Genomic DNA, 25118 nt, shown 5'->3' with positions numbered 1-25118 from the left:
CTCCTGCCTCCCACTCATTCTGTCACACCCAACTCTTCTCGGGTTTTGCCTAAACAAAGATTTTCAACGTGTTATGATTGGCTGCCTGCCCATGTTACCTCCCTCTGAACTACAGTTCTAGGTATGGAGAGCAGAATCCATGTATAACCCAAACTCAGGAACCTCATAGAACCCAGACTCATGAGTCCCTGATGCTTGCTTTACTGGAGAGAAATGATCCAGAGTATTGAGAGGAATCTTAGAAATCTCACCCAATCAAGGCAGATTACATATATTTGGCCCATGACCATTTTCTATACCAGGAGTTTTCTTCAAAAATGCAGATTATTTCATTTTGGAACTCTTTATTATGGTAGAAAGTTGTTTCATGTAGTGAGTCCCAAATCTACAATTAAACAAACTGTGTGTTTTAATGTGTAGACTGTGCCATAGAGAGTCTCAAGATCTATTTGTGTGATGTATTTAGGAAAACCAGTTTTGTAGGAACATAGCAGAAGCTCTTGTAGCATTAATAAAGTGACAGTCTGGTGGTTTTATATTACTTTCAGTCAAAAAAAATTCAGCTTTGTTGAGGTAGAGTTGACAAGTAAAATGGTAAGATATTTGTTTTTTTCTTCTTGCCAAATGTAGCTTGATGTGCTTTTAAGCTTTTTTTGTTGTATTTTTGATGTATCTGGTTCTAAACATTAAAAAATAGAGTGCAGTAGTCCCAGGGTTGCAGTTTATCCATCTGCAATACCAAGAACATGCCAGCAGGTCCATCCCTGCTGTCTCAAAAGGTAGTATTTTCTTCCTCTTTTGGCTGAATAGTATTCCATTGTGTAAATGTATCATAGCTGTTTTATCCACTCATCTACTGATGGACACAGAGCTGCTTCCAGATCTTGCTAAGTGAAATAAGCCAGTCAGAGAAAGACAAGTACCATATGATTTCACTCACATGTGGAATTTAATGAACAAACTGAATTAACAAGAAAAATCGAGACAGACTCATAGACAGAGAGTAGGCAGATAGCTCTGGTGGTGGTAGGGGGGTGTTGGGTGGGGTCGAGATTGAGCAAAAAGGAAAAAAAATAGAAGAAAGAATGCATGGCCTTGGTGAACAGCGTGGTGATTGGGGGAGGGAGGTGGGTGGAGGTGGAACAGGGTATGGGGGGATAAATGGTGATGAAAAATAAAATAAATAATAATAAAAAAAGAACATGTCAGCAGGCTGGGTGCAGGTGGGCAAGGGGGAGATGGGGACATCTGTAACAGTGTCAACAACAACAACAATAAAAAAAAGAACCAAAGTATTTAGAGCTGTGAGGAGATGAGTGATTATTTAGTCTAAATTCTTTTTTCTTGTGAGGAAATCAAGACTCATACGATTCCTAGGTACTTAACACTAGAACAGTGTTTACCTGAGACCATCCTTAGCAAGGCTCAGTAGGGGCGCTTCTGGAAAATGTGGACTTCCAGGTGCCAATCTAGCATATGAATCAGGATCTCTTAGACTCAGAGGAAGGCCTGGGACCTTTATTGTTTATAAGCATTGCAGGTGACTCTTCTACACTCTAAATTCTGAGTCAACAAGTGAGAGTCCTTCCTGAGGGCAGGAGTTGTGCTGGGCCTTGAGGTTACAAGGAAGAAACTCCCGTAGTTTCAAACTGGCATGCCTACTGGGTCAGTCAGGTGGGTGGAAGCTGATGGGTTTGTCACTATATGGAGAGGGTGTTACTTCAGAGCGGCCAGTCTACTCAAGGGCAGACAGCTGTGCTATGAGGTAATGCATACCCAGCATTCCCAGAGCATTTCTTTTTTAAAGAGAAGCTAGCAATCTAGATCTTATTTCCCAACTTCAGCATACTGTGTGGACCAAACAAAACAGGCCTACAGATTGGAGTCAGCCTTAAACTGGATCTCTCCTTTAGGAACGTAGGCCAGTAGGGTAGCCAGGAAGGAGAATACACGTTTGCCATACAGTGATGGGAACGTCATGGGTAGACAAGAGTAGAAGGTGCAGGGGGGCAGAAGGAGCCATCAACACTGCTTGAGCGAGGTCAGGCGGACTTTCTGAAGGCCACCAATATTTATTTGGGGGAAAATAAACTCATTCATTCAATGGGCAGAGTCCTTCCCCTGTTATCGCGAGAACACGCATATCTGTGTTTTTATGTCTCAAAATTAGAAAGTTTGTTATACTAAGTTGTTTTAGGAAAACTGATTTCTTAACCGTTCGGCTGTAGGGACTGCAGTTAATTTACAGCAGGAGTTAATGTGGAGGTGTTGTTAGCCTGTCTCCCAGGACCCGCTTTATTACACTTGAAGTGTGTTTTCTGCTTTGAAACCATTTAAGGAAAGTGATTTTGAAAAAAGGCCATAAATACACTTTAGAAAACTTAGTGTTGTGGAATTATTTAGATATGATGCAAAGATGACACATTTAAAACAAACATAGATGCAAATATATAAAAGAAATACTATAATTTAATAGTAAGACTTTCTGTGTGTGAGGTAGAGGGGCTGGAAATTCCATTTGCCAAATTTAGACCAATCCCTATAAAATGATGTATAACTTTTTAGGGGGGTAGGCACATCGAGTACAGAAATTACTTTAATAGCTTAACTTATATTGAACTTCTTTTCTGTATCGGGTATGAGATGCGATTGCAGGCCTTTTGTGGCTTTTAAAAGGCATCTGTATTGAATTTGAATAAAATGCATACAATTCTGCTCTAACCGGTTTGGCTCAATGGATAGAGCTTCGGCCTGCAGACTCAGGGGTCCCAGGTTTGATTCCGGTCAAGGGCATGTACCTTGGTTGCGGGCACATACCCAGTGGGGAGTGTGCAGGAAGCAGCTGATCGATGTTTCTCTCTCATTGATGTTTCTAACTCTCTATCCCTCTCCCTTCCTCTCTGTAAAGAATCAATAAAATATATATTTTAAAAAATGCATACAATTCTAAGTTTACAATTCATTGAGGTTTTTAGAACATGTTTATTGAGATATGATTCACATACCACTTAATTCACTCTTTTGAAGTGTACAATTCATTGGTTTTAGTATATTCACATAGTTGTGCAACCATCACTGCTGTCTAATTTCAAAACATTTTCATCACCTCAAAAGAAACACTATAGCCATTAGCAGTCACTCCCCATTCTTTCCTTTCCCTAACCCCTGGAAAGCTTAAATCTGCCTTCTGTTTCTACAGATTTGCCTATTCTGGGCATTTCACATAAATGGAATTATATAATATGTGGTCTTCTGTGTCAGGCTTCTTTCACTTAGCCTCATGTTTTCAAGGTTCATCCATGTTGTAGCATGTATTATTATTTCCATTTTATGTCTGAATGGTATTCCATTGTATAGTTATACCACATTTTGTTTATCAGTGGATGAACTTTGGGTTGTTTTTATTTTTTGATTAATATGAGTAATGCTGCTATGAACATTCTCTTGGTATATTTCTCTCGGTTATATACCTAAGATTAGAATTGTAACTCTTCGTTGCTACCTAGAAATTCATTGTTGAATGGAAGGAAGGCTGATGAGTGGTTATCAACAGGACTGCATTGTCAGCTTGCAGTAGAAATCCATCAAGAATCATTTAGGGCACTCCTGTGTTATAGGTTGCCTCAACTTCATTCCTTAATACCAAACTTAGACTGGAGGGTTAAGCATATCTGAGGTATCAGGGTTGTAACTATCAATTTGAAGTTCATGTAAAATAAGTAGTGGCTCTCACTTGTAATATAGATATACTGCTTCCCAAAATGAATGTTTCCCATAGTGATGACTCCCACAGTAATTCACACAGAGATAAGCAGGTAATTGTTGAGACTTGCTAATCTGTGTGAGACATTTCTGCAAAAAACAATGACACCTCTTGACTCTTGAGAACCCATGATTATGTTAAGCATTTGAACTATATTTAAAATATCCTGATAATGGGTGTTCACATCTCTGTGTGCCTTGTGTGCTAGTTATTTAAAAACTTCTTGATCTAGAAAAAAATAATAATTTACGCCCAGATTAGGCCTTTGTTACACTGTTTTCCCTTGGAATATTTTCCCTGTTGTCTGCAACAGCATACGCTGGAGTATGAACCCGTATTTATTGTCTATAAATGTGCATTAGATTTCACCCTGTATAAGTAGTTTTTGTGATTGTTAGCCGAACAAAGTGTAGCTTAACACTTGAGCACATTTTTGAGTGTGATGTTTTCAGTGAACTTAACTAGCTTCCAATAGGGCTCAGGTTGTCTTGGATTTCATGTCTAGATGAAACCTGGCACGTACATTATAGCCTTCGTTTTATTTAGTTCTTTCCAGTTGTTTTTCATTCCTGGCTTATTAATAATTGTGGTTTAGCAAAAATAATTTGAGACTGGAAGCTAGAAGTTGGTAATGGTATAGGGAAGTGGCCACTTCTGGACCAGAACTTATGTTTAAACTCTGTTTTGTGTGTGTGTGTGTATGTGTGTGTGTGTGTGTGTGTGTGTGTGTGTGTGTGTCCCCTCCCTCAAATCTGAGTGTGGTTGACATTTGAGCTAATGATGATTGAGTGAGAATTTTGAATGTTTATAAAGACAGTTGGATTATAATTATCCAGGTATACAACTGAGAGCTTTGCATTTTGCTCTTTGTTTTTCCTTCCTGGCTGTGTAAGGACTTGCATGCCCTTCCCAAGAGAAGGTGAAGTGGGAGATGTAATTTACACTAGACATTGAGATGAAGGGCTCAGTGGTGCTGGAAGGGGGGTGGTGGTGCAGGAAGAATGTTTAGATTGTCCACCACTGTGAGACTTTTGGGATTCCATTTAGAATTCAGCGATCTGTGCAATTCTGATGACCACTATCTTGGAATCTGTGAGTTGGCTTTGGTTTAGCTATCAAGTGATATTAGTATTGGCAAACATAGTCCTGGTGTACTCTGGGGTATTATGTAGTACAATGCCAAATTTTAAGAGAGGCCAGTGACTTGAGAATTCTGCCACTTAGAGCAATGTTATTTGCTGATTATACACTAATTTGCTGATTATAAGGTAACCAAGAACATGCTATAATTGAGAGGGTTAACCATATTTTTGAGAGATGCTTAGGCTTAAAATGCCATTTTGACCAAACATTTCAAAACAGGATTAGACTTTTAAAGAGGAATTTTTAAGTATTGTTACATCTTTTTATATTCCAGTTGCCAAATATCATACCAGGTACGGGCATAGCAATTTTCATTACATTATTTTGGAATGAATGAATAAATGAATACTTCCTTAATATCTTCTATAAAAGTAGGACAGATTACTTAAAAGGAAAGTTGAATTTTAGCATATTCCTTAGCCTGGAAAAACTTGCATGTAGAAATCAATAGTAGTGACAAGCTCTTAACTTTAAAGATTTTGTCTAAGAATATTCCCTTTCAAAAAGGTGTATAACTAGAGTAACATGTTTCCACAAACTCTTGTCTGTTTTTGTTGTTGAGCTATGGACAAAGCTAGGATGAGTTCACTCCTGTGCAGTATAAGGCTACTTTGATAAAGTGATTTCGGAACTGAGGGAGGTTCTTCCATCAGAACACAATCAATCCTCCCTCCCCTCTTACCCCTGAAATTTAACCATCATTTTTGTCTTTATTTTAGTTTTGTGTTCCCTTGGTTAGATATTTGTAGTGCAAATGTTCATAGGAAGAGTAATTAGATTTAACATAATGATTAGTATGTGTAAACCACATTTCAGCCCATGAGAAGTTGGGTAAAATGTCCTGCCCACCCAGAGTAAGCAGTGTAGACTCAGATGCCCAGAGCATAGGGAGGTAGGTTGCTAATTTCATTGTAGAGTTCACTCTGTGCTTTCACAGACATTTTCATTTGATGCTCAATACTTGTATGTAGGGAGCTACTAGTAGTTACTGACATGGTCTTAGCTCAAGCAACTGTATTGCAATTCAGTTTCCTCCTGTATAAATGGGTAAGAGCTCCTACCACATGGGGTTGCTATGAAGATTAAGATAGATTCTGCACAAGTAAAGAGTAAGTGTTGGTTGTCATAATCTGGGTTCCTGTTTTATAGTTGAGGAAACTGAGGCCTGGAGAAGTTGGGAGACTTTGTGTCTATTACCCAAGGAAGGAGTCTGATACTTTTGTTTTAGCTTTTCTGACTCCAAGTTCCTTTAAAAAAAATAAATATATTGTTATTGATTTCTGAGAAGAAGGAAGAGGGAGAGAGAGAGAGAGATAGAAACATAAATGATGAGAGAGAATCATTGATTAGCTGTCTCCTGCATGCCCCACATTGGGGGTCAAACCTGCAACCCAGGCATATGCCTTGACTGGGCATTAAACCTTGACCTTCTGATTCTAAGGTTGATGCTCAACCACTGAGCCATACTGGCCGAGACAACTTCCTTTTTTTAGTTTTATTTTTAGCCCACTCCTGTGGGAGGAACTGGCTTCTCTACCATCATGAATGACTTTTTCAATAATTTCACTCTGGGAAAGGAAAGAGCTAGGAGGTAGACATTTGTTCTATTTAAATTATGTTTAGTTTTTACCTGGTATTTTTGACTGTGTGCCATAATCCTTGCATTTGTAAGTTTTTGGCATGAGTGCTCAAGGAGATCTGTCAGAGATATTGCAGCATAAATAGTGATAGAGACGTTTCACGGAATTCACTGTAAAAACTGGTTCTGTTTTGTGGAATCATAGTGATCATATAATGGTTGCTTCAAAAATGAGGTTTAATGGAGGAAAGGAGAAAGGGGTATTTTAAATTCATTGCCAGTTTTAGAGACTGCCTGAAAAGACCCAGCATCTTGAAGTGTGCTGGCCTGGGGCTCCTCGCTGCAGAAACAATGCCTCTTTCATTTACTACCGGTTAATAATGGCGGATTTTGTAATCAAAGAAAACCTGATAATTTCAAGAGAAACGTCAAAAGTGCTTTATTCAAAGTAATGTCCATTGCTAGCTACACATTTCCCCATCTTTCAGGTAATTTGTGGATACCGTCCCAATAGAACTTTTCTTGTTTTGAGGCAAACCATTCAGAGACCCAATTTTCCACTTCTTCGTATGTTTTGAAGTGCTGCTCAGGAAGTGCGTGTGCCATCGATGGGAACAAGTGGTAATCTGAAGGAGCAAGGCCTGGTGAATACGGCGGGTGGGTTAATACTTCCCAGGCAAGATCTTTTAATGTGTCTTTAACTGGTTTTGAAGTGTGTGATGGTGCGTCATCATGAAGCAAAATTACTCTGCCATGTCTTCTGGCACTTTCTGGTCGTTTTATGATCAAAGCGTGGTTCCAATTGATTATTTGTTGTCGGTAGCGATCAGTATTAATGGTTTCACTTGGTTTTAGAAGCTCATAATACACCACACCTTCCTGATCCCACCAAATGCAGAGCATTGTCTTCTTTCTGAATCGATTTGGCCTTGCAGTTGATGTTGGTGGTTGACCTGGATCAACCCATGTTTTTATGCATCTGGGATTCTCAAAATAAATCCACTTTTCATCGCCAGTCACAATTCGATGCAAAAAAAGACTTTCTCTCATGCCATTGAAGCAACATTTTACTGATGACTTTTCGGTTTTCCATTTGTCTTTCATTCAGTTGATGTGGCACCCATTTTCCTTCCTTTAAAATCTTTCCCATTGCTTGTAAATGATCGGAAATTGTTTGCTGAGCAACGTTTAATCTTTCTGCAAGTTGTTTTTGAGTTTGACACTCATCTTTATCCAATACTAGTAATGCTTGTAATTATTGGTCTTCAAACTTTTTTGGTTGACCTGGGCGTTCTTTGTCTTTCACATTGAAATCATCACTTTTAAAGCGTTTAAACCAGCTTTCACAAATATCATGAGAGGGAGCATGTTCACCATAAGCTTCCTGAAGTATATGATAACTTTTTCTTCAAAATAAAGTAATGAATTAAAACTTCCCGCAAATGCTCTTTTTTTTTTTTTTTGGCACGAAATTCGACATTTTTAAGCATAAAAATATCTATGATGTTAGCACCTTCAGCAAATTTGACATGAAGTTTTGAAGCTTGCTGTCAATACAACAAAATAGCATACATATCAAATCGCATATATATCAACAGATGTGTAACGCCATCTATTGAAAAAAATCCACATTATTAACTGGTACACCTAGTAAATGCTGACATGTTGAATGGAAAATTAAGGCAGAGCCAGTTTTGGGGAATTGTTTCATGAAGGGGTACCTGTGTTCCATAGTGGCTTCTGATGGTAAATGTTCTTCGTGTTTGTTTTGTGTTGCATTATTTATGTTGAAATACATGATAGGCAAGATGATGATGGTATGCATGTGTCTTAAATATCATGGTCCAGTAGCTGATCAATCAATAAGTAACTTAATTTGGAACCAACTTTGAGCCCCTTGGAAGCTTGTAGCCTAGTTTTTGTCGCCAAACATCTCTTCTCTTTTGAAACAGTTCAAATGGGCACTGGTTTTGCACTGTGATTCCCACAAAAATATGGTAGAGAGTGCTTTTGGGATTCTAGATGTCTTTAAAATGACTGCTTAACAGGAATTGAAAAATTTAAACAAGATGAGTGCCTGCTGACTTGCATTAGTGGGTGTTTTGCTGATAACCCGTCTGGTATGAAGTGGTCTTCGAGATGTTCCCAGAATGTCTGGGATTTAAATCATGTTGATTATGTGGTCAGAATTGGAACTGAGAGATGCAGCTTTAGAGAAACTTGCTGCTTATATTGGTGGGAAATCTCATCCAGCGAGAGGATTAAAATAAAACCATAAACAAAAAAGGGTGTGATGCTAATTCCCATTTGTTTACTAAATTAATACTTCTCATAGGAGAAGCAATGGCTATTTTGAAATTTGTGGTCTTGGCACTTATTGCCTATATATTTATGTAGCTGATATTTTCTTTCACAAAATATGCCCTTTAAAAGCTTCGTATCAAGGGCTTCTCCAGAGCCTACAGGCGGTAGGACAGGTTTGGCAGCCGTGATTGTGTAAGGTGTGTTTTCCGCACGCTGCTCCACCCTTAATATGCTTGGGAGAGTAATTACAGCTTCCCAGGAAGAGTCCTTGGCCCTGTACGTTTCTTAGCTTTCTTTCCAACAGGACGACTCATCAGCACCCAGGGCTGCATGGCTGGAAGAAGCAGTAGCCCTGACTATAGTGTGTAGTCTTCTTCATCTTCTTTTTTTGAAAGGGTCAAATATTTTCACATATCATTTGTGTAATGTGAAGTGGGTTGGGCAAATATTTCTTTCCCTTTAAAAGTAGGGGATGGAGCAGTGACTTATCAGAAGTTCGTAGCCCAACTGGCGTGGCTCAGTGGTTGAGCATCGACCTATGAACCAGGAGGTCACGGCTTGATTCCTGGTCACGGCACATGCTCGGGTTGCAGGCTCGATCCCCAATGTGGGGTGTGCAGGAGGCAGCCGATCAATGATTCTCTCTCATCATTTATGTTTCTATCTCTCTCCTTCTCCCTTCCTCTCTGGGAAAAAAAAAGTCTGTAGAGTAAGATGTGTTCAGGATTGAATCGCAGGTCTCATCTGATGTACGTCTCAGGTGGTAATGATTTTACTTAATTGCATTAAAAACTATAGAAAGGGACAAGGAAGAGGAAAATAGCCAAGTTTTTTTTTTTAATAGCCAAGTTTTTATAGAAGGCAAGGTGTGGCTCTTGACTACATAGTGATTACTCCGGTTGGTGTTGACTTTTGATAACTCAAGTGGGAAACACGTGGTCTAGAGTTCCTGTGACTCACCTCATTACATAAAATGTGTCACACCTCAAATAACATTCTAATGAGTAAGGCTCAGAATTATTGAAAACGCAGTGAGTAATTGTTAGGTTAGGACTACTAGACAAACACTTGTTCTTTGAAAATTCTTAAATTTCGTTCAGTATTTTGAATTCTTCTTAAAATAAAGATGGGTTCACATTTTAAAGCATGATTTAATTTTTTTGGAGCAAACTGTCTTCACTATATTTTGAGATCCTTTATAGATCTCTATAATTTTTACAGTTTCCAGGACACAGAAGGTAGTCTAGTGGATTTTTATCCTTTAGATATAAGAGACACAGAAAATTGACCTAAATCTGATGGATTCTGACCTCTCTTGCATGTTGTTTTAAAAAATATTAATTGTATATCTATGACACAGGAAGCACCTGTGGTTGTTACAGAATGTTAATAATAAAAAATAAACATTGATATTAGCTATAATTCTACCACTTAGAAATAATTATTTAATATTTATTTATATAATGCATACTTATAGAGTTATAGTAATTGGGATCCTGCTCATGTATTATTTAGTGAATTGCTTTATAATTAATATATAAAGGGTTCTTTACAAGTAAATCTACTTTCATAACATGAGCTTAAATTTCATGCAAACTTCTGTTTTACAGTTATATCATAATGTAATCAGCGTCTTATTGTTGGGCATTCAGGCAGTTTGTAATTGTTGCTATTATACTCAGTGCTGTGAAGCAGTCCTTCTTATGTCTTGTTCTCTTGTTGTCATGGTGTACATTCCTAGATCTGGACATAATATGTCTGGAAGAAGCATATTCAATACTTCAGATACATATCACAAATTGCCTTCTAGAATTGTGGTATCATTTTATATAACCTTTACTATTGTACAGAACATGCCAGATTCCCATGAACTCACAATATAGGCTATTATTTAAAAATCTTTTTTACTTTTTATAGTCTTCTTTATAAACAGTATAAATTGGTCTGGTATTATAGCATAATTATTTAGATTTGGTAAGTATAAATGTACAAGAGTACGTTAATATTTTGATATCTTGAGGAGGGTGGTCTAAATCTACTATGGCTTTGACTTTCTAGAGTTTTTTTGGGGAAAATGAAACTTTCTGGATAGTTGGGTTTTCTGAATAGCTCTGTAAATTCCATTATTTCTATTTAATTAATATTCTGATTATATGGTACAGAGGTATTCCTTTGAGGGTTAATTATTGGAGTGTGTTGTCAGAGTGTTACCTTGAAGGTCAATACATGTAATGAGGTTAAGCATATACTGCAGTTAACTACCCTCAGCTATTTGATTGCACAGTATCCTGATCTTTACAAGCTAATAAGTAGGTGATATTTTCCTTGTTTCAGATCAGTAGACTGGAGTTCAGAGAGGTTATTTAACTTGCTTAAGATCACACAGCTATTAGGTAATGAAAGTGGGGTTTGAATATACTTTTGCCTGAGTTGAGCCCTTTCTCTTTCCATTTTGTCACTTGCTACACTCTGCCCTCTGGATTGGACCATTCAGTGTTGTTGACTTACTCTTTACTGCTCTCCATGTGTTTGTAGGACATAGCTCTTTTTGTCTTCTAAACCACTGCTTCTAATCTACATTGATTTGGAAAAATAATTGCTAGATCGTTTCACAGTAGGACAATTAAGTATTGGTGGCTCTCAGTGGCTTTCCTATGACTAGAGAAAATGGACTTTGATGTTCCTGGGCCCTTTTATGCTTTTTTGGCTTTGGGTAGGAGTTCCCCAAAAAATTAGATATCACTATGTTTTCACTAGTTGGGATCAATACTCATCTTGAGTTTGTATTGGATCTATTTGGGGAAAATAAGAGTTTGTGCTACACAGATTACCTGAGATAATCCATGGGCCACTCAAGGTTATCTCCCCCCAAACATACCATTCTGTTTGCATTTACTGTGCTTTTAAACTTTGTCTTTTACTTATGCGGCTGTGAACTTCTTGAGGGAAGAATCTCCCGCCATATACAGGATGCTCCTGCTTTTCCGTGTGTCACCTTCTAGCCTTGGCTTCTGTCCATATTTATAGAACCATCTCGTGAGAAACTAACTTTAATTCTAAAATTACCCATTGTTTTGTCAGTTAACAGGTAGTATGTCTAGCTTAGAGCTATGTTGGGCATTGTGGAAAAGATGCAGAAGACATAATAGGGATTCTAGGTGGACAGTAAAGCTAGCAGTGGTGAATAAGAACAGAGGGGCACTGTGGCTCACCTAGGATTTGAGATGAATTACTTCCCAAAACAATCCCCAAGATTATATTTCTTCCTGAAGTGGCAGGTGGAACAAGGACTCCTGCTAGCAGATGGTGGTTCTCTTGCCCACACCCTTAGCTGGGGATCCAGGCCCAAGAGTTGTTCTTGGAGCAGTTTCCCCCCCACTGTTTTCTCTGCTACTGCTTCCCCTGTGGAACTCCCTTCCCTCCCATCTCCCCTATCCTCAAGAGACAGAATCTGGAGAGATTTTCACAGCAGTTTTACTAAGAACATTGATGGTGGTAACCTTAGGTGGCCTGCTCATATATAAGAGTCTTAAGTGGGGAATCGTCTGCTTGAAATTCTTACCGTCTACCCTCTCTATCTTTTGTCTCTCAGTTTAGGATTTAACAGTCTTCTCCCTCGTATGTTTTAGTAAATAGCTCTTTACACAGACCATTTCATGAATACATTTAAGGAGAGTCAGGCCCTTTGCTATTTATCTTTGTAATGAAATGTGAGGAATTTAAGGGTGGAATTGAAATTAATTATGTGCATATATAGTTGGTGTTTCAAGTTTATTTACTTTTAGTAAAATAGATCACCCATAGATTTTTAAATACAAAATATGTTCAAAATTTAGCTTCCAACTTTTATTATCCATAAAATGGTTACATTACAGAAAATGCTCATTGTGGTTTTTTTTTCTGTTTATATTTTTTCATACTAAAGTGGTTAACCTCTCTCTTTGTAACATGGAACCTCATATAATTTCTTTTGTGGAACAGCTTTTGATATATGCACATCCTTCAATGATAATATTAGATGCATATCACTTAATCTGAATTTGACTTGTGTCTTATTCCTGGTTAAAAGAAAATTAATACCCAAATCTGTCTTTCAGGCAGTAACAGAGAAGAATTTTGAAACAAAGGATTTTCGAGCCTCTCTAGAGAATGGTGTTCTGTTGTGTGAGTAAGTATATACAGCATTTACAAACAATTTAAAAGCAAAGGTATGTGTGTGTGTGTGTGTGTGTGCATGTTATGAAGTATGAAGTATGTCTACTTTCACTCCCTTCTCCATGGCTAGCTACAATAGTCACAGATATGTTTTCTTGGTAACAAGTGAGATTTGATCCCTGCAAATCGACACCCCATAGTTCCAGACAGTAAGAAGGGGTTATCACTCTCTGTATCTAAAGATAGCATTGGTGAAATATATATTATTTTAAATTAGTAAACAAGAAAGATTCTATTATTGCTTGATGGGCCAGTAGGGGTGGGTGGTTGAGGAGAAAGCCTTATTACATTGTACCAGCTGTCACTTACTCAGATTATTTTAATGTATGTAATTGCCTGTATTAGAAGTTTGTATAAAACTTTTTTATCCATAAATAGTGATGATTGTAGAACAAATCTAGGCAGTAGCAAATGTTTCTTCTAAGCTGTAAGTGGAGTAATTACATCACCACAATCAATTTGAGTCATGGGCCATTCATTTAATTAACAGATATTGAGAATCACATCCTAGGCTTTGGTTGTCTTTAAGTAAAGTAGTCTTGTGCCACGATTGATGGTATGAGGCCTACACTGTGTGTTTAGTGTAATGGTTTGTTCCTCAATGGATGTGTAGTACAGTTAGCTTGGTATGTGACCTTTGGGGGTAAGGGGCAGTTCGGCCTATGAGATGTAAGGATGAACGTGTGAGGGTACAGGTTGCAGAAGTGAGTCAATAAATTATAAGAATGTACTTGAGTATGTACTCGCAGCTTTGAAAGCATTTAAGTATTTCAATGTAGACACTTACTGCATAGGTATTGATGGAATCTGTCCACAAATAAGCATTGGGAGTGTATGTGTTTTCACTTAGATGATTTTGATTATTCTTCTAAAGGAAGGTTGTTTGCAGCAAACAGAAGAAGTCAAAGGGTGTAGGTTTGATTCCTTGCTCCATTACTTTTGGACATTTGAGCAAGTAACTTAACATCCGAGCCTTATTTTCTCACCTGTAAAGTGGAGGTCAGGATATCTAATCTGCCTACTTTACAGGGTTGCAAAGTTCCATATGATATATGGACCTTAATAGGTTTTTGTAAACTATCAAACTGTGTAGAGATACATAGGTTGGTCGACATGTAGATAACAATCTGATTTTATCAGCTCTGTTGATGGGTGTTTGAACTTCTTTAGAGCAATATTATTAAATTAAGCCATATCAAGTTTTTGCTATTCAACTATCTGTGACCTATAGAAATGTCACTTTCATGTGGTTCCAGGTGATATGTTGTAGGACATGAAGAAGGGCCACTGGAAAGTTTCAGGGATGCATCTGAACCTCTTCTGATGTCACATTCTGAATTGTTGCCAAATAGTGTTAAACTAATTTTAGTAGGTGATATGGTCAGCCCCATTGGTCACAGATAGGAAATTACTTTATTTGGATTTGAAAACTATATGATTTAAACTAGAGTCCCGGTGCACAAAAATCATGCATGGGGTTGTGTGTGTCCCTCAGCCCAGCCTGCTCCCTCTCCAATCTGGGACCCCTCTCACAATCCAGGACTGCTGGCTCCCAACCACTCACCTGCCTGCCTGCCTAATTGCCCCTAACTACTTCTGCCTGCCAGCCTAATAACCCCCTAACCACTCCCCTGCCAGCCTAATTGACGCCTATCTGCTCCCCTGCCAGCCCGATTGCCCCTAACTGCCCTCCCCTGCTGGCCTTGTCACCCCCAACTGCCCTCCCCTGCAGGCCTGGTCACTCCCAACTGATCTCCCCTGCTGGCCTGGTCACCCCCACCCTCCCAACTACTCTGACCTGCAGGCCTTGTGCCTACCAACTGCCCTGCAGGCCTGGTCACCCCCCCTAACTGCCCTCGCCCGCAGGCCTGGTACCCCCAACTGCCCTTCCCTCATGGCCTGGTCACCCCTAACTGCCCTCTCCTGCAGGCCTTGGTTGCCCCTCACTGCCCTCCCCTGCAGGCCTGGTTGCCCCCAACTGCCCTTCCCTGCTGGCCTGATTGCCCACAACTGCCCTCCCCAGCTGGCCTTCTTGTGGCAGCTATCTTGTGTCCACATGGGGGCGGCCATCTTTGACCACAGGGGGGCGGCCATCTTGTGTTGGAGTGATGGTCAATTTGCATATCACCTCTTTATTATATGGGATGTGTTCTATTGTGTTCAGAACATGAAAGGACAAAAATGATTGTTAGAAAGATGCATGTGATCTGAAAACTAATTTGCTATGAGTATAGACTAGTGATTTTCAACCTTTTTCATTTCATGGCACACATATACTAATCACTAAAATTCTGCAGGACAACAAAAAAATACTTTTGCCAACCTGACCAAAAAATAAGTATAATTTTGATTCATTCACACTGTACGGCTATTGTTGTGTTGGCTTTTGTCATTTTCTCATTTGACAATCTAAGGGAAAAGAGGTCAGTGCCCCTGACTAAAAAGTCAGGTATTGTATGTTTTAAAAATTATTGTGGCACACCGACATTGAAAATCGCTGGTATAGACTATTTAGTGGTTCACAGCCAAATAACTTTGATGTCAATTGTAAGCCCCACAAGACAGGATAGGAGTTAGGCAAGTTTATGTAGGAAGTGTGCCTATGAGTTATGGAATTGTTTTCAGACATATGACAGCATATAGTCCAAATAGGTAATGTTTTCAAAGAAGTCACTTTGTGGTTATATACTTCCAGTGATGAACTATTATTCAAAATATTTTTTAGAGAATTCCCCCCATTTGGGGCATTGCTTCCATAACTATGTCATTAAACATACTTGATAGTGACGCTATTTTTTTTTATTATTTAAAATGCAATTTAGGCACCAGCCTGGGGTCTGAGTGACTTGGGGTGATTTCTGAAAACTATATCCAACCTATTTCTAGTGAGAATATTCAGTTGATGAAAAACTATTTTGACCACAAGCAGTATTTTTAGAATAAATATATAAGTTCTACCTTAATGATCACAGCAAACATTCTGATGAATGTTTAGAGACATAATGGCTTTTGACCGGGAGAGCATTATGTTAAGTGATAAGCCAGTCAGAGAAAGACAAGTACCATGTGATTTCACTCATATGTGGAATCTAAGGAACAAAATGAACTAACAGGCAACACAGAGACAGACTCAGATATAGAGCAGGCTGACAGCTGGGGGTGGGGTTGTTTGGAGGGCTGAGGTTTGTGGTGGAGGGAATGAGGAAAAAAGAAAAAAAAGAGCAACAACTCATAGACAGACAACAGTGTGGTGATTGCTGGGGTAGGGTGAGTGGGAAAGGTGGAGGAGGGTTTAGGGGCGATAAATGGTCATGGAAGGAGACTTGACTTGGGGTGGTGAACACACAATACAGTATACAGATGATGTGTTGTGGAATTATGCACCTGTAAACTGTACAATTTTGTTAACCAATACCACCCCAATAAATTAAATAAAAATGAAAAAAAGTCACTTTAATTCACAACTTCCAAAAGCTCATTCTTAGATTGTTTCCTAATTGAAATAACACCAATTTGAGGTATGGTGCATTACCATATAAGTCTAATCAATCTGTTTAGTACCTAGTATTCTTCAAATGAATGGTTTTCAAAAGGCACGTAAATAAACATTCAGCTGCGATAATCAGCAATTGTAGTTTCTGTGGGACACTGTGTGATATTTGTATTCAAATAATCTTTCTCTTAATTGTGAGTCACATGTATAGCCATTGGTTAATGGAGATAATATTAATCTAAAAGGTGTAGTGTTGGAAAAAAAGTCCAGGTGACTATTCTGTATAAATCCGAAACTGAAGAAAACTTACCTGGTTGGCCTGTTAGCAGGCATTCCTCTGTTTGATCACAGCTACCCGAGTTATAATGCCTACAAGGAAAGCAAAATCAGTTGCTCAGAAGCCAGATATTAAAAGCCCAGACTTTTAAATTAATGGTAAATATTGTAAGCTGTATGTCTTTGTGGGCTTTTTATTAGAGCTCTTTCTGGCTTTGAATTTCCTGAGAACAGTTGCTTCCATATGGCTCTCCAGCATAAATATTGGCCCTGATTCATATGACAGCCATTGAAATTTAAGTAATAAAAACTATTTTTTCTTAAAGTAATATAAACTTTGATGTTTCCATATTATTTGATAACCTAGCAGTACATAAACAAAGATACAAGTGTTCAATTTCATATAGATAATTAAAAAATTTAAACTGCTTTTTATTTCATGGTAGTATTTTATGGTTAACATCTGTATGCTTTCTTGTTCAGCTTCATGGTCCATCTTCCCTCTGCCCCCATAATTTTATATCTATATGTAGCAAGAACATCATTCAAAAAAGAGTAGTATAAAAGTTGAAGGTGACTGGAAAACATTAATTTTAAAAATTACTTCTGCTAAGGCAATCGCACTGTACAGGCTCATTGCCAATTTTGTAGAAGTCTTGTATATTGTGGCCTCAAACTTGAAGGTAGAAAGCTTATGTATGTTTTATGAACCTGCATGTACCGTCTACAGGGCTTTCTCACCCTAAATGTAAGTTACCAAAAGGAGAACTTACAAGATTTCAGTGATGGGGCCTCTGAGAAATAGATGAGAATGATGGTGTACTAAAAATAAAAGGTAGAAATGGATGTACTCAGTTTATGTGATATTAATAATTTATATTAAAGTTGATCGGCAGAAAGTTATTGAAGTAGGTTTTTGATGTCTCATGTGAACATGTGGATAACACTGTGTTGGCCGTAAAATGATGAAAGTATGGGGATTCTGTTCAGTGCAATGAGAAAGAAATTAAATAAGGGGAATGAATACTGTAAAAAGGAGAAATAGACTGTATCACAAATTAAAAGTAGAGTAATTGCCTTATATGAAACTTAGTCTCTAGAATTTTTATATAGTAACACTAATCAGAATATTAGCTGGATAAAAGTAATATATAGCAGAACATCATTAAAAAAAGTATTATATCAAGTTGATAAAGTTTACCAAGTGATAAAGTTTAGGACATTGTTTACTTTAGAGAAACATATTGGGCTTTTGTTTTTATATGTAGGAAAAATGGTTAGTTACAAGATTTAAGAAATAGAATAATAAACTGCATTTCTGTATAAGGTAATAGATATAAAAATTAATTTATAGTTTCAATCTAATATCTATATAAAATGTCAAATTTTCTTTGAAAAAGAATTAACATTTATGTAGAATAATAGACAAATGAGAATAAGAAAAATTCTAAAAATAAAATTTTTGTGGAATGAGTCTAATCTAATATTAGAACATATGATAAAGCACAACAAAACACAGTATTTAATAATTATGAGTTGCTTTATAAATGTACATATGAATGTGAGAGCAAGGTCCAGAAATACATTATTTTACATAAGAGTTTGTGATAAAAGATATGAGAAAATGGAGAAGAGATGAAACATTCAGTGCATTGTATTGGGATAAATAATTGGGTAAGAATTAATTTTAAAACTCACCTTATATCAGAATATAGTCTAAATTAAATTAATGAGCTGAAAAATATAATTGAAGAGTTAAAAATGTTTGGAGGCAGTTTAAAAATCTAAGTTTAGAAGGAATAGGAAAAATAGATTTGAATATATAAATATATAATATCTATATATATATATATATTCTGGCAAATAACATTCTGAAGAAAATATTTTAAACAAAAATGACTTAAAGATCATCCAGAGTTCAAAGAAATTGGTAAGATACACATTTCAAAATTTCAGTAGACAAGTGAGCAAAGGATAAGACCAAATAATTCACAAATAAAATACTACTGGAAATAAACAGTAAATTCTTCACATTTATTATTAAGAACTAGAGGCCTGATGCATGAAATTTGTGCAAAGGCCTTGGCCCCCGCCTGCTGCCGCCTTGGCCGGGGGCCTCTGCTACAGCCCCCGTCTGCTGCGGCTTTGTCTGGAAAAAGGACATCCGGTCTAATTAGCATATTACCCTTTTATTATATAGACTAGAGGCCTGCTGCATGAAATTTGTGCAAGAGTAGGCCTTCTTTCCCCTGCTGCCGGCACCGGCTTCCCTCTGGGACCCGGGACTCGGGCTTCCCTCAGGCTGCCAGCAGGCACCCGAGACCCGGGGTTCCCTTGCAGTCCCGGCTTCACCCAGAAGGTTGTCTGGAAAGACATCCGGTCTAATTAGCATATTATGCTTTTATTATTATAGATTATGCTAGAACCAGATACTATTTATTTTTATTTATTTTATTTTTTAACCACAGTTTACATTCAGTACCATTCAGCATCAGTTTCAGATGTATAGCAAAGTGGCCAGAAAACCATGCATTCTAATCCTCCCTCTGCCCCAAGTACTACCTGGCCCCATACCCCATTATCTCAACATTATTGCCTATATTCTCCATACTGCAATCTGTATCTCTGTGGCTATTCTGCATCTACCAATTCGTACTGCTTAATCCCTTCACCTTTTTCATACAGCTCCCTGACCCCTCTCCCCTCTGACAGCTGTTAGTCTGTTCTCTGCAGATACTATTTTTTAATTGAAACTAGCAAATAATTTAAAATCTGTTATAAAATATTGGTTATATCGAGGCAACATATTCTGTAATATTCTCAGAATGACCAATTGAATATAAGCTGGTACATTAATAAATAACTAATTTATTTATTAATATAAACCTATATTTATTTATTATAAAAATGACAAGACTTCCCAATAATTGTTCTTTTGGGAATCTAAGAAAAGACTACAAAATGGGGAAAAGATATGTATAAAGCATTTTCATATATTAAAAACAACCTAAATATGTAAAATGTAATATGTAAAATTGGTGAAAATTTTTACCTCCCTTAAGAGTGGTGGTTATAAAAGCTGCAGCACCATGGAAGGTCGTGCAGTAAGTAGGTGGCTGACAGGTAGAGGGAAACAGTGTTACTGCTATTGAAAGTGTGAAGTGTCGCTGCTATATCATGCCAGGAAGTGGGTGGAGGAATGCTGCCCCGGGGTGCAAAAGCAAGTTGATTAATATTGCCAAATCCCTTTCCTAAGAATTATCAAGAACTGAACACTGATGATTTTATCTCTAGAAATAAAATATAAGAAATGGTAAAAGTAGTCAGTAATATTGTGATAAGTCTGCACCGTGACAGATCATTACTAGAATTACTGGGGTAATCACATTTAAGGTCTAAAAATGTCAAATCACTGAATTGTACACCCGAAACTAATATAATATCGTATGCCAACTATACTTAAATAAAAATAAAGAAATGGTGAGGAGCATGGATAAAGATATACATACAAACATACATCAAAGCATTTTTGCCCGACTGGCGTGGCTCAGTGGTTGAGTGTCGACCTATGAACCAGGAGGTCACGGTTCAATTCCTCGATCCCCAGCATGGGACGTGCAGGAGGCAGCCAATCAATAATTCTTTCTCATCATTCAAACACTCTCTTTCTCTCTCTCCCTCCCTTCCTCTTTGAAATAATAAAAAAAATATATATTAAAAAAACAGCACATTTTGACAGTGGCAAAAATTGGAGAGAACCTGAGTCTAACTATAAGGGAATGACATGCCACTCTCGTTTCCATGAAGGGATGGAGAGGAATTTAGCGATGTGATGTTACTTAACAGTAAAAAGCAGAATCAGGACAGGAGTCTGAGCCCCTCTGCTAGATGCCCTTTATTATTGTTATGTATTGGGAAATTTCTGGCTATTCAGCAAGATCCATTAGTACTTTAACTATTGAGGTTGCTCGAAATAGGAAACCTGCTGTAAGATGCCTAAAGTTTTGCTGGATTCACTACAGGATGGATGCTTCAGGCATAACAGTGAGGCAAGATAAGGAAGTGCAGTCATAATAAAGTGATGATTATAAATTTTATTGGTACTGACTTGGTGCTGTTTCGCCCGTTTTCCCATTTTAGCATGTAGTAACTATGTATTTGTGTGCTAAGTAATCCAGCAGTATCCAGAATTACTACCACAGGAATTCTACCAATTGAACTTCAATTAATTTTACTACTTGTCTTAAAAATTATCATAAATATGTATACTGAATGCTTTTACACTTTGAAATTTAAAATTAATCTGCTTGTTACTTTATCCATGGGAATGTGATCACTAACTACTGTTATTTTATTATTTTTTCCCTTCACCATTTATCTTTCATTCATCTTCCATCTCTACCCACAATGTTGTTGTTGTTATTATTTTTTTTTATTAATTCCAGGTAAAAGGAGGAAGGAAGGGAGAATGGGAAGAAAAGAGAGAGAGGGAGAGAGAAAGAAACATCGAGGGGGATCTGTGCCCTTGACTGGGAATCAAACCCGTGACCCTTTGGTCTGAGGACCAACACTCTAACCAGGGCCTGCTACCTTTTGGTGCATGGGATGATGCTCCTGCCAACTGAGTCACACCAGCCAGGGCCTCCCCCAACAATATTATTTTAAAAATATTACAGCTTAAAAATTTAGCTGGAAGTAATTAACTTAAAATCTTAGTAAGGAATTTAAGATAATCAGTCCAACAGTTATAGGACATTTTAATGTACATTCTGATTCATCCACAGAAGGGACTATACGCAGGTCACGAAAATTTATGCTATAGATGTATATTATTTCTGTGGACAATATAATAAAGTAAAAAGCAGTTTACATGATAAAAAAAAGATAACCAGTCCAGTTAATATATCTGATAAAGAGTTTACTCTCTTGATCAACATTTGACAATTAGGAGAGAACACTGAAGTTCCCCTGTCTGCCAACAGAAAAATGAGGTGTCCTTGTTGGGAGAAGCAAAAAATCATTTCTAGCATTTGAATGAAACCAACGGTAAGGTTTTTAGTAAAGTTATTTCTATAAAGAAGATAGAGGTTTTGAATTATTAACAGAAAAAATTCTGCATTTAAAGTTAGTGGACTTTAGCCAGTATTTTTAAAGCACCTGCTAAATGCCAGGTAGCTTGCTCGGTGCTAGGAGGTGCTGTTTGCATTGGGAGAATAGTCCTGTGTGTGCATAGCACCATCACTGTCTGGCTGCTCTGTGGCTGATCACTGTCTAGAATCTTTTGGAAGCATTCAAATGCTTGTTGAGCAAAGTTGGCATCTAGAAGAAAACTGGGCAAATGAGAAAATGTCAAATAATGGGTAAAACGAATATTGTAAGGAAATGGGTAATCTCTTAGTTATATCTTTAAAAATTTTAGTTACCAATAGGAAAAGTTTGACTACTGTGGGGGTATATATATTTAAAAAACATGGCTGACAGAAAGATATTAGGAATGTATGTGTGAATGACTAACCAAATAATTTATAGTTTAAAAGTTCACTCTCAGTGGATTGATGTGCTCTTTGATGTCAGTCTCTCTGGTGCATTTGGAAAATCTTTGGAAATAGGAAGTCAAAAGATGTCCCTACATTTTGCACTTCTGCTGAGGAGCTTCCTGATAAGAGGGGAAGTGAGGTTTGGCATTTGAAACTAATTTCCGGAGACTAACAGACCGAGCATCAAATTCTGATAAAAACCTATAACTGAGCTGGACATCACATTGAGCTTCAAGGGCAGTTCTGAGTCTCACTTCTGAGTTTCATTACAGGTCATGTCACATTCACCGGCGACAAGGGTTTGGAACAGAGCCCCTTTCTCGCATCTGTTGTTGTGCAACTGAACTCCCTTGGAGGAGTGTTTTGGGGAAGAGAGGAAAAGGAAGTAGGCTACAACTGGAACGATGAGCTGAAGGAGAGGTTTGCAGGCCGAATTGTGAGAGCAATCTACCGTGGGGGGTACCAAATGACTCAGCATTTTCTGTTCTGGTTTTAATCTCACCCAATAGCAGACCTTTGAGGGCTGTCAGAGCACAGCACCAGGTTCCTGCCATGGCCTGAGAGAAGGCTTGCCAAGGTGCTGTGTAATGTTACATGGGGTTAGAGGGATGGGATATGGGGATGCAAGAGGAGGAACTGGTCCCTTGTGCTCAGAGGAATCTGGGAGGTTGTCATGTTAGCTCATTCATGAATAGAGCCAGTCACCTGAAGTCAGTATTGCCTTTAGAAACATATATAATTGAAGAACACTTACTATACAAAGAAGTTTTATTTGTAAAAGAGAACAGTATTTCTCTTGCATGATACTTGTATTTTATTTGACATAAGACTATGCCCCATTCCTTTAGATATATTTAAATGTCACAGAAATTTAAATTTTCTGAAACCTATTTTTCTTCCTAGAAGGTCTTCCTTTAATTGTATATGAAAATAATTGTTTATGGATGGTCAGTATTTGCCCAAACTGCATTTTTTCTCCATATCCCAGTGCTTAGGACTGATGTCGTTTTAACAGTTGACAGATAAAACAGCCTTTTTCTCTAGTGATACACTTTTTAGAGGGTTGTTTTGTATATTATCCAGAGTGTTGGTTTGTCCCCATGGTTATTTCTGAGTTTGTACCTGTTCTAGGAGGCTCAGGAGTGGAGAGGGGCTCCAGTCCACTGTGCATTTGTTTTTTCTAAGTAATAGCTCTGGAACCTTCTGATGAGGGATGAGTCAACTCATTACAGGGAGACAATATTTATCCGGCTGTTTTCTTTACCTCAGTCCCTTACTTCCTCTGGCTGACTTAATTGAGGGTATTATCCATCCCAGAAACTGTCTTTTTAAAAAGTGCTCTTGATATTACTAACACTGTAATACAAAACTAATCAGTGAAGTAAACAGGTAAGTGGAATGATCTGGACAAAGTCCCCAGTGACTCAAATGGGTGGAGGCGGGATGTATGACACTCTTCCTCTAACAAGGACCAGGAATGTTAGCCTTCCCTGACATTTTCTCTCTACGTTGCCCTGTCTCATATTGGTCTTCAACATTTAATGTCAATGGAAGGTTATATTTTAAGATCCAAGTTAACTGTTGGAAAGTCACTGCCAAGCTAGGGGTCAACTGCCACAGGTTTCTTGACTTATATTGTGCCAGAATATGTTCCTATTAGTAATGTTTCAGTTGTTACTTCTTCTATGCATTGTAAGTATGCCACCTTTAATAGAATTTAGAAATACCTGGTTAATAAGGAACAGCTAGAATAGTTAATTTGGAACTCTCATTTCTTATAAGCCTGTTCAATTCTTGTCTAGCCTCTTAGCTAGTCATTAAGGAAAACTAAAGTGGCCATGCAAAGAGAAAGCCTTCCTTCCCACACGGCTTTTAGTGAATAAATAAGAAATTAGGAATCAAGGAGTTAACACTTATAGAAAATGCTTAAATTCGAGGAGATGGTTTTATTAAATTTTCTAAAGATCTTTGTGTTAAGAAACTATGAAAACAGAAAAACATCTTTTGTTCACCAGACTAAGTCTTCATAATCCACCCTTTTGAATCCAGTTGAACGACATTCTGAAGGTCATTAAATTGAGACTTTTGTCTTTTTTATTTTTAGCACACTCAAGTGTGTATATAAATCTCTGGAATGTTGAACAAGTGACATTCCACAAGTGTCAGATTTTTTTTTTTTCTGTCGTTCATTGTGGAGAGGAGACCAGTGAATTAATAATGTTTGATTTTTTTTCTCCTTTGCTTTCCTAGTGGAGCTCAGTTACAGAATAAATAATTTTTATTTATTTTTTGTGGATGGAAAGTCACTGTTTCAAGTTACTGCTTTATGGCAGTAATTAATGATTAATTAACCACGCTAGAACTAATAGAAAAGCATTCTTTTAGTATTAAATTTCTCTGTGGCCTGGCACTGTACTAGTGAACCACAAAAAAATAGAATTCACAATAATCTAGATTTAGAACCAAAAAGTGTACTCCACGTTGTAGTCATCAAAGCTGTGTTCTATTTTGGTATTCTAGAGCGTGGAGACATATATCTTTGTAGATTGTCATAGCAGTTTAAATTTGTTCAGTGTTAGAGTTTGAGGTAACTTTCAGGTTATTTTGGGGAGTTCTGGTACATTTAATTTAATTTTTCATTCAGTCATTTTGCTATGGTAACAAAGCAATCAATCATGGACTTGAATGAGTTACCCATAAGAACTAGTTGGCTATGAGGATGAGTTCCCACTGCACCCTTTAAATATGACAGGATAGTATATCGCGTTGGATTAACTTTTAAAATAGGGATCTGTTTACATTCAGACA

The 25118-nt window shown here is 37.6% G+C and overlaps 1 protein-coding gene across 1 annotated transcript in view; it reads left to right on the top strand.

Moving 5' to 3' along the window:
- The window catches only part of LMO7 (LIM domain 7), a 211480-nt gene that overhangs the window by 57836 nt on the left and 128526 nt on the right, over positions 1-25118 (top strand). Inside the window, 1 exon segment of the mRNA XM_014453518.2 lies at positions 12887-12957. Within this exon segment, the coding sequence (XP_014309004.1) occupies positions 12887-12957 (71 nt within the window).

The sequence above is a fragment of the Myotis lucifugus genome, unplaced genomic scaffold (genome assembly GCF_000147115.1).
Source record: "Myotis lucifugus unplaced genomic scaffold, Myoluc2.0 scaffold_24, whole genome shotgun sequence".
Lineage (NCBI taxonomy): Eukaryota > Metazoa > Chordata > Mammalia > Chiroptera > Vespertilionidae > Myotis > Myotis lucifugus.
The sequence above is the reverse complement of the archived record's forward strand: the minus strand, read 5'-3'. Positions and strand labels throughout refer to the sequence as shown.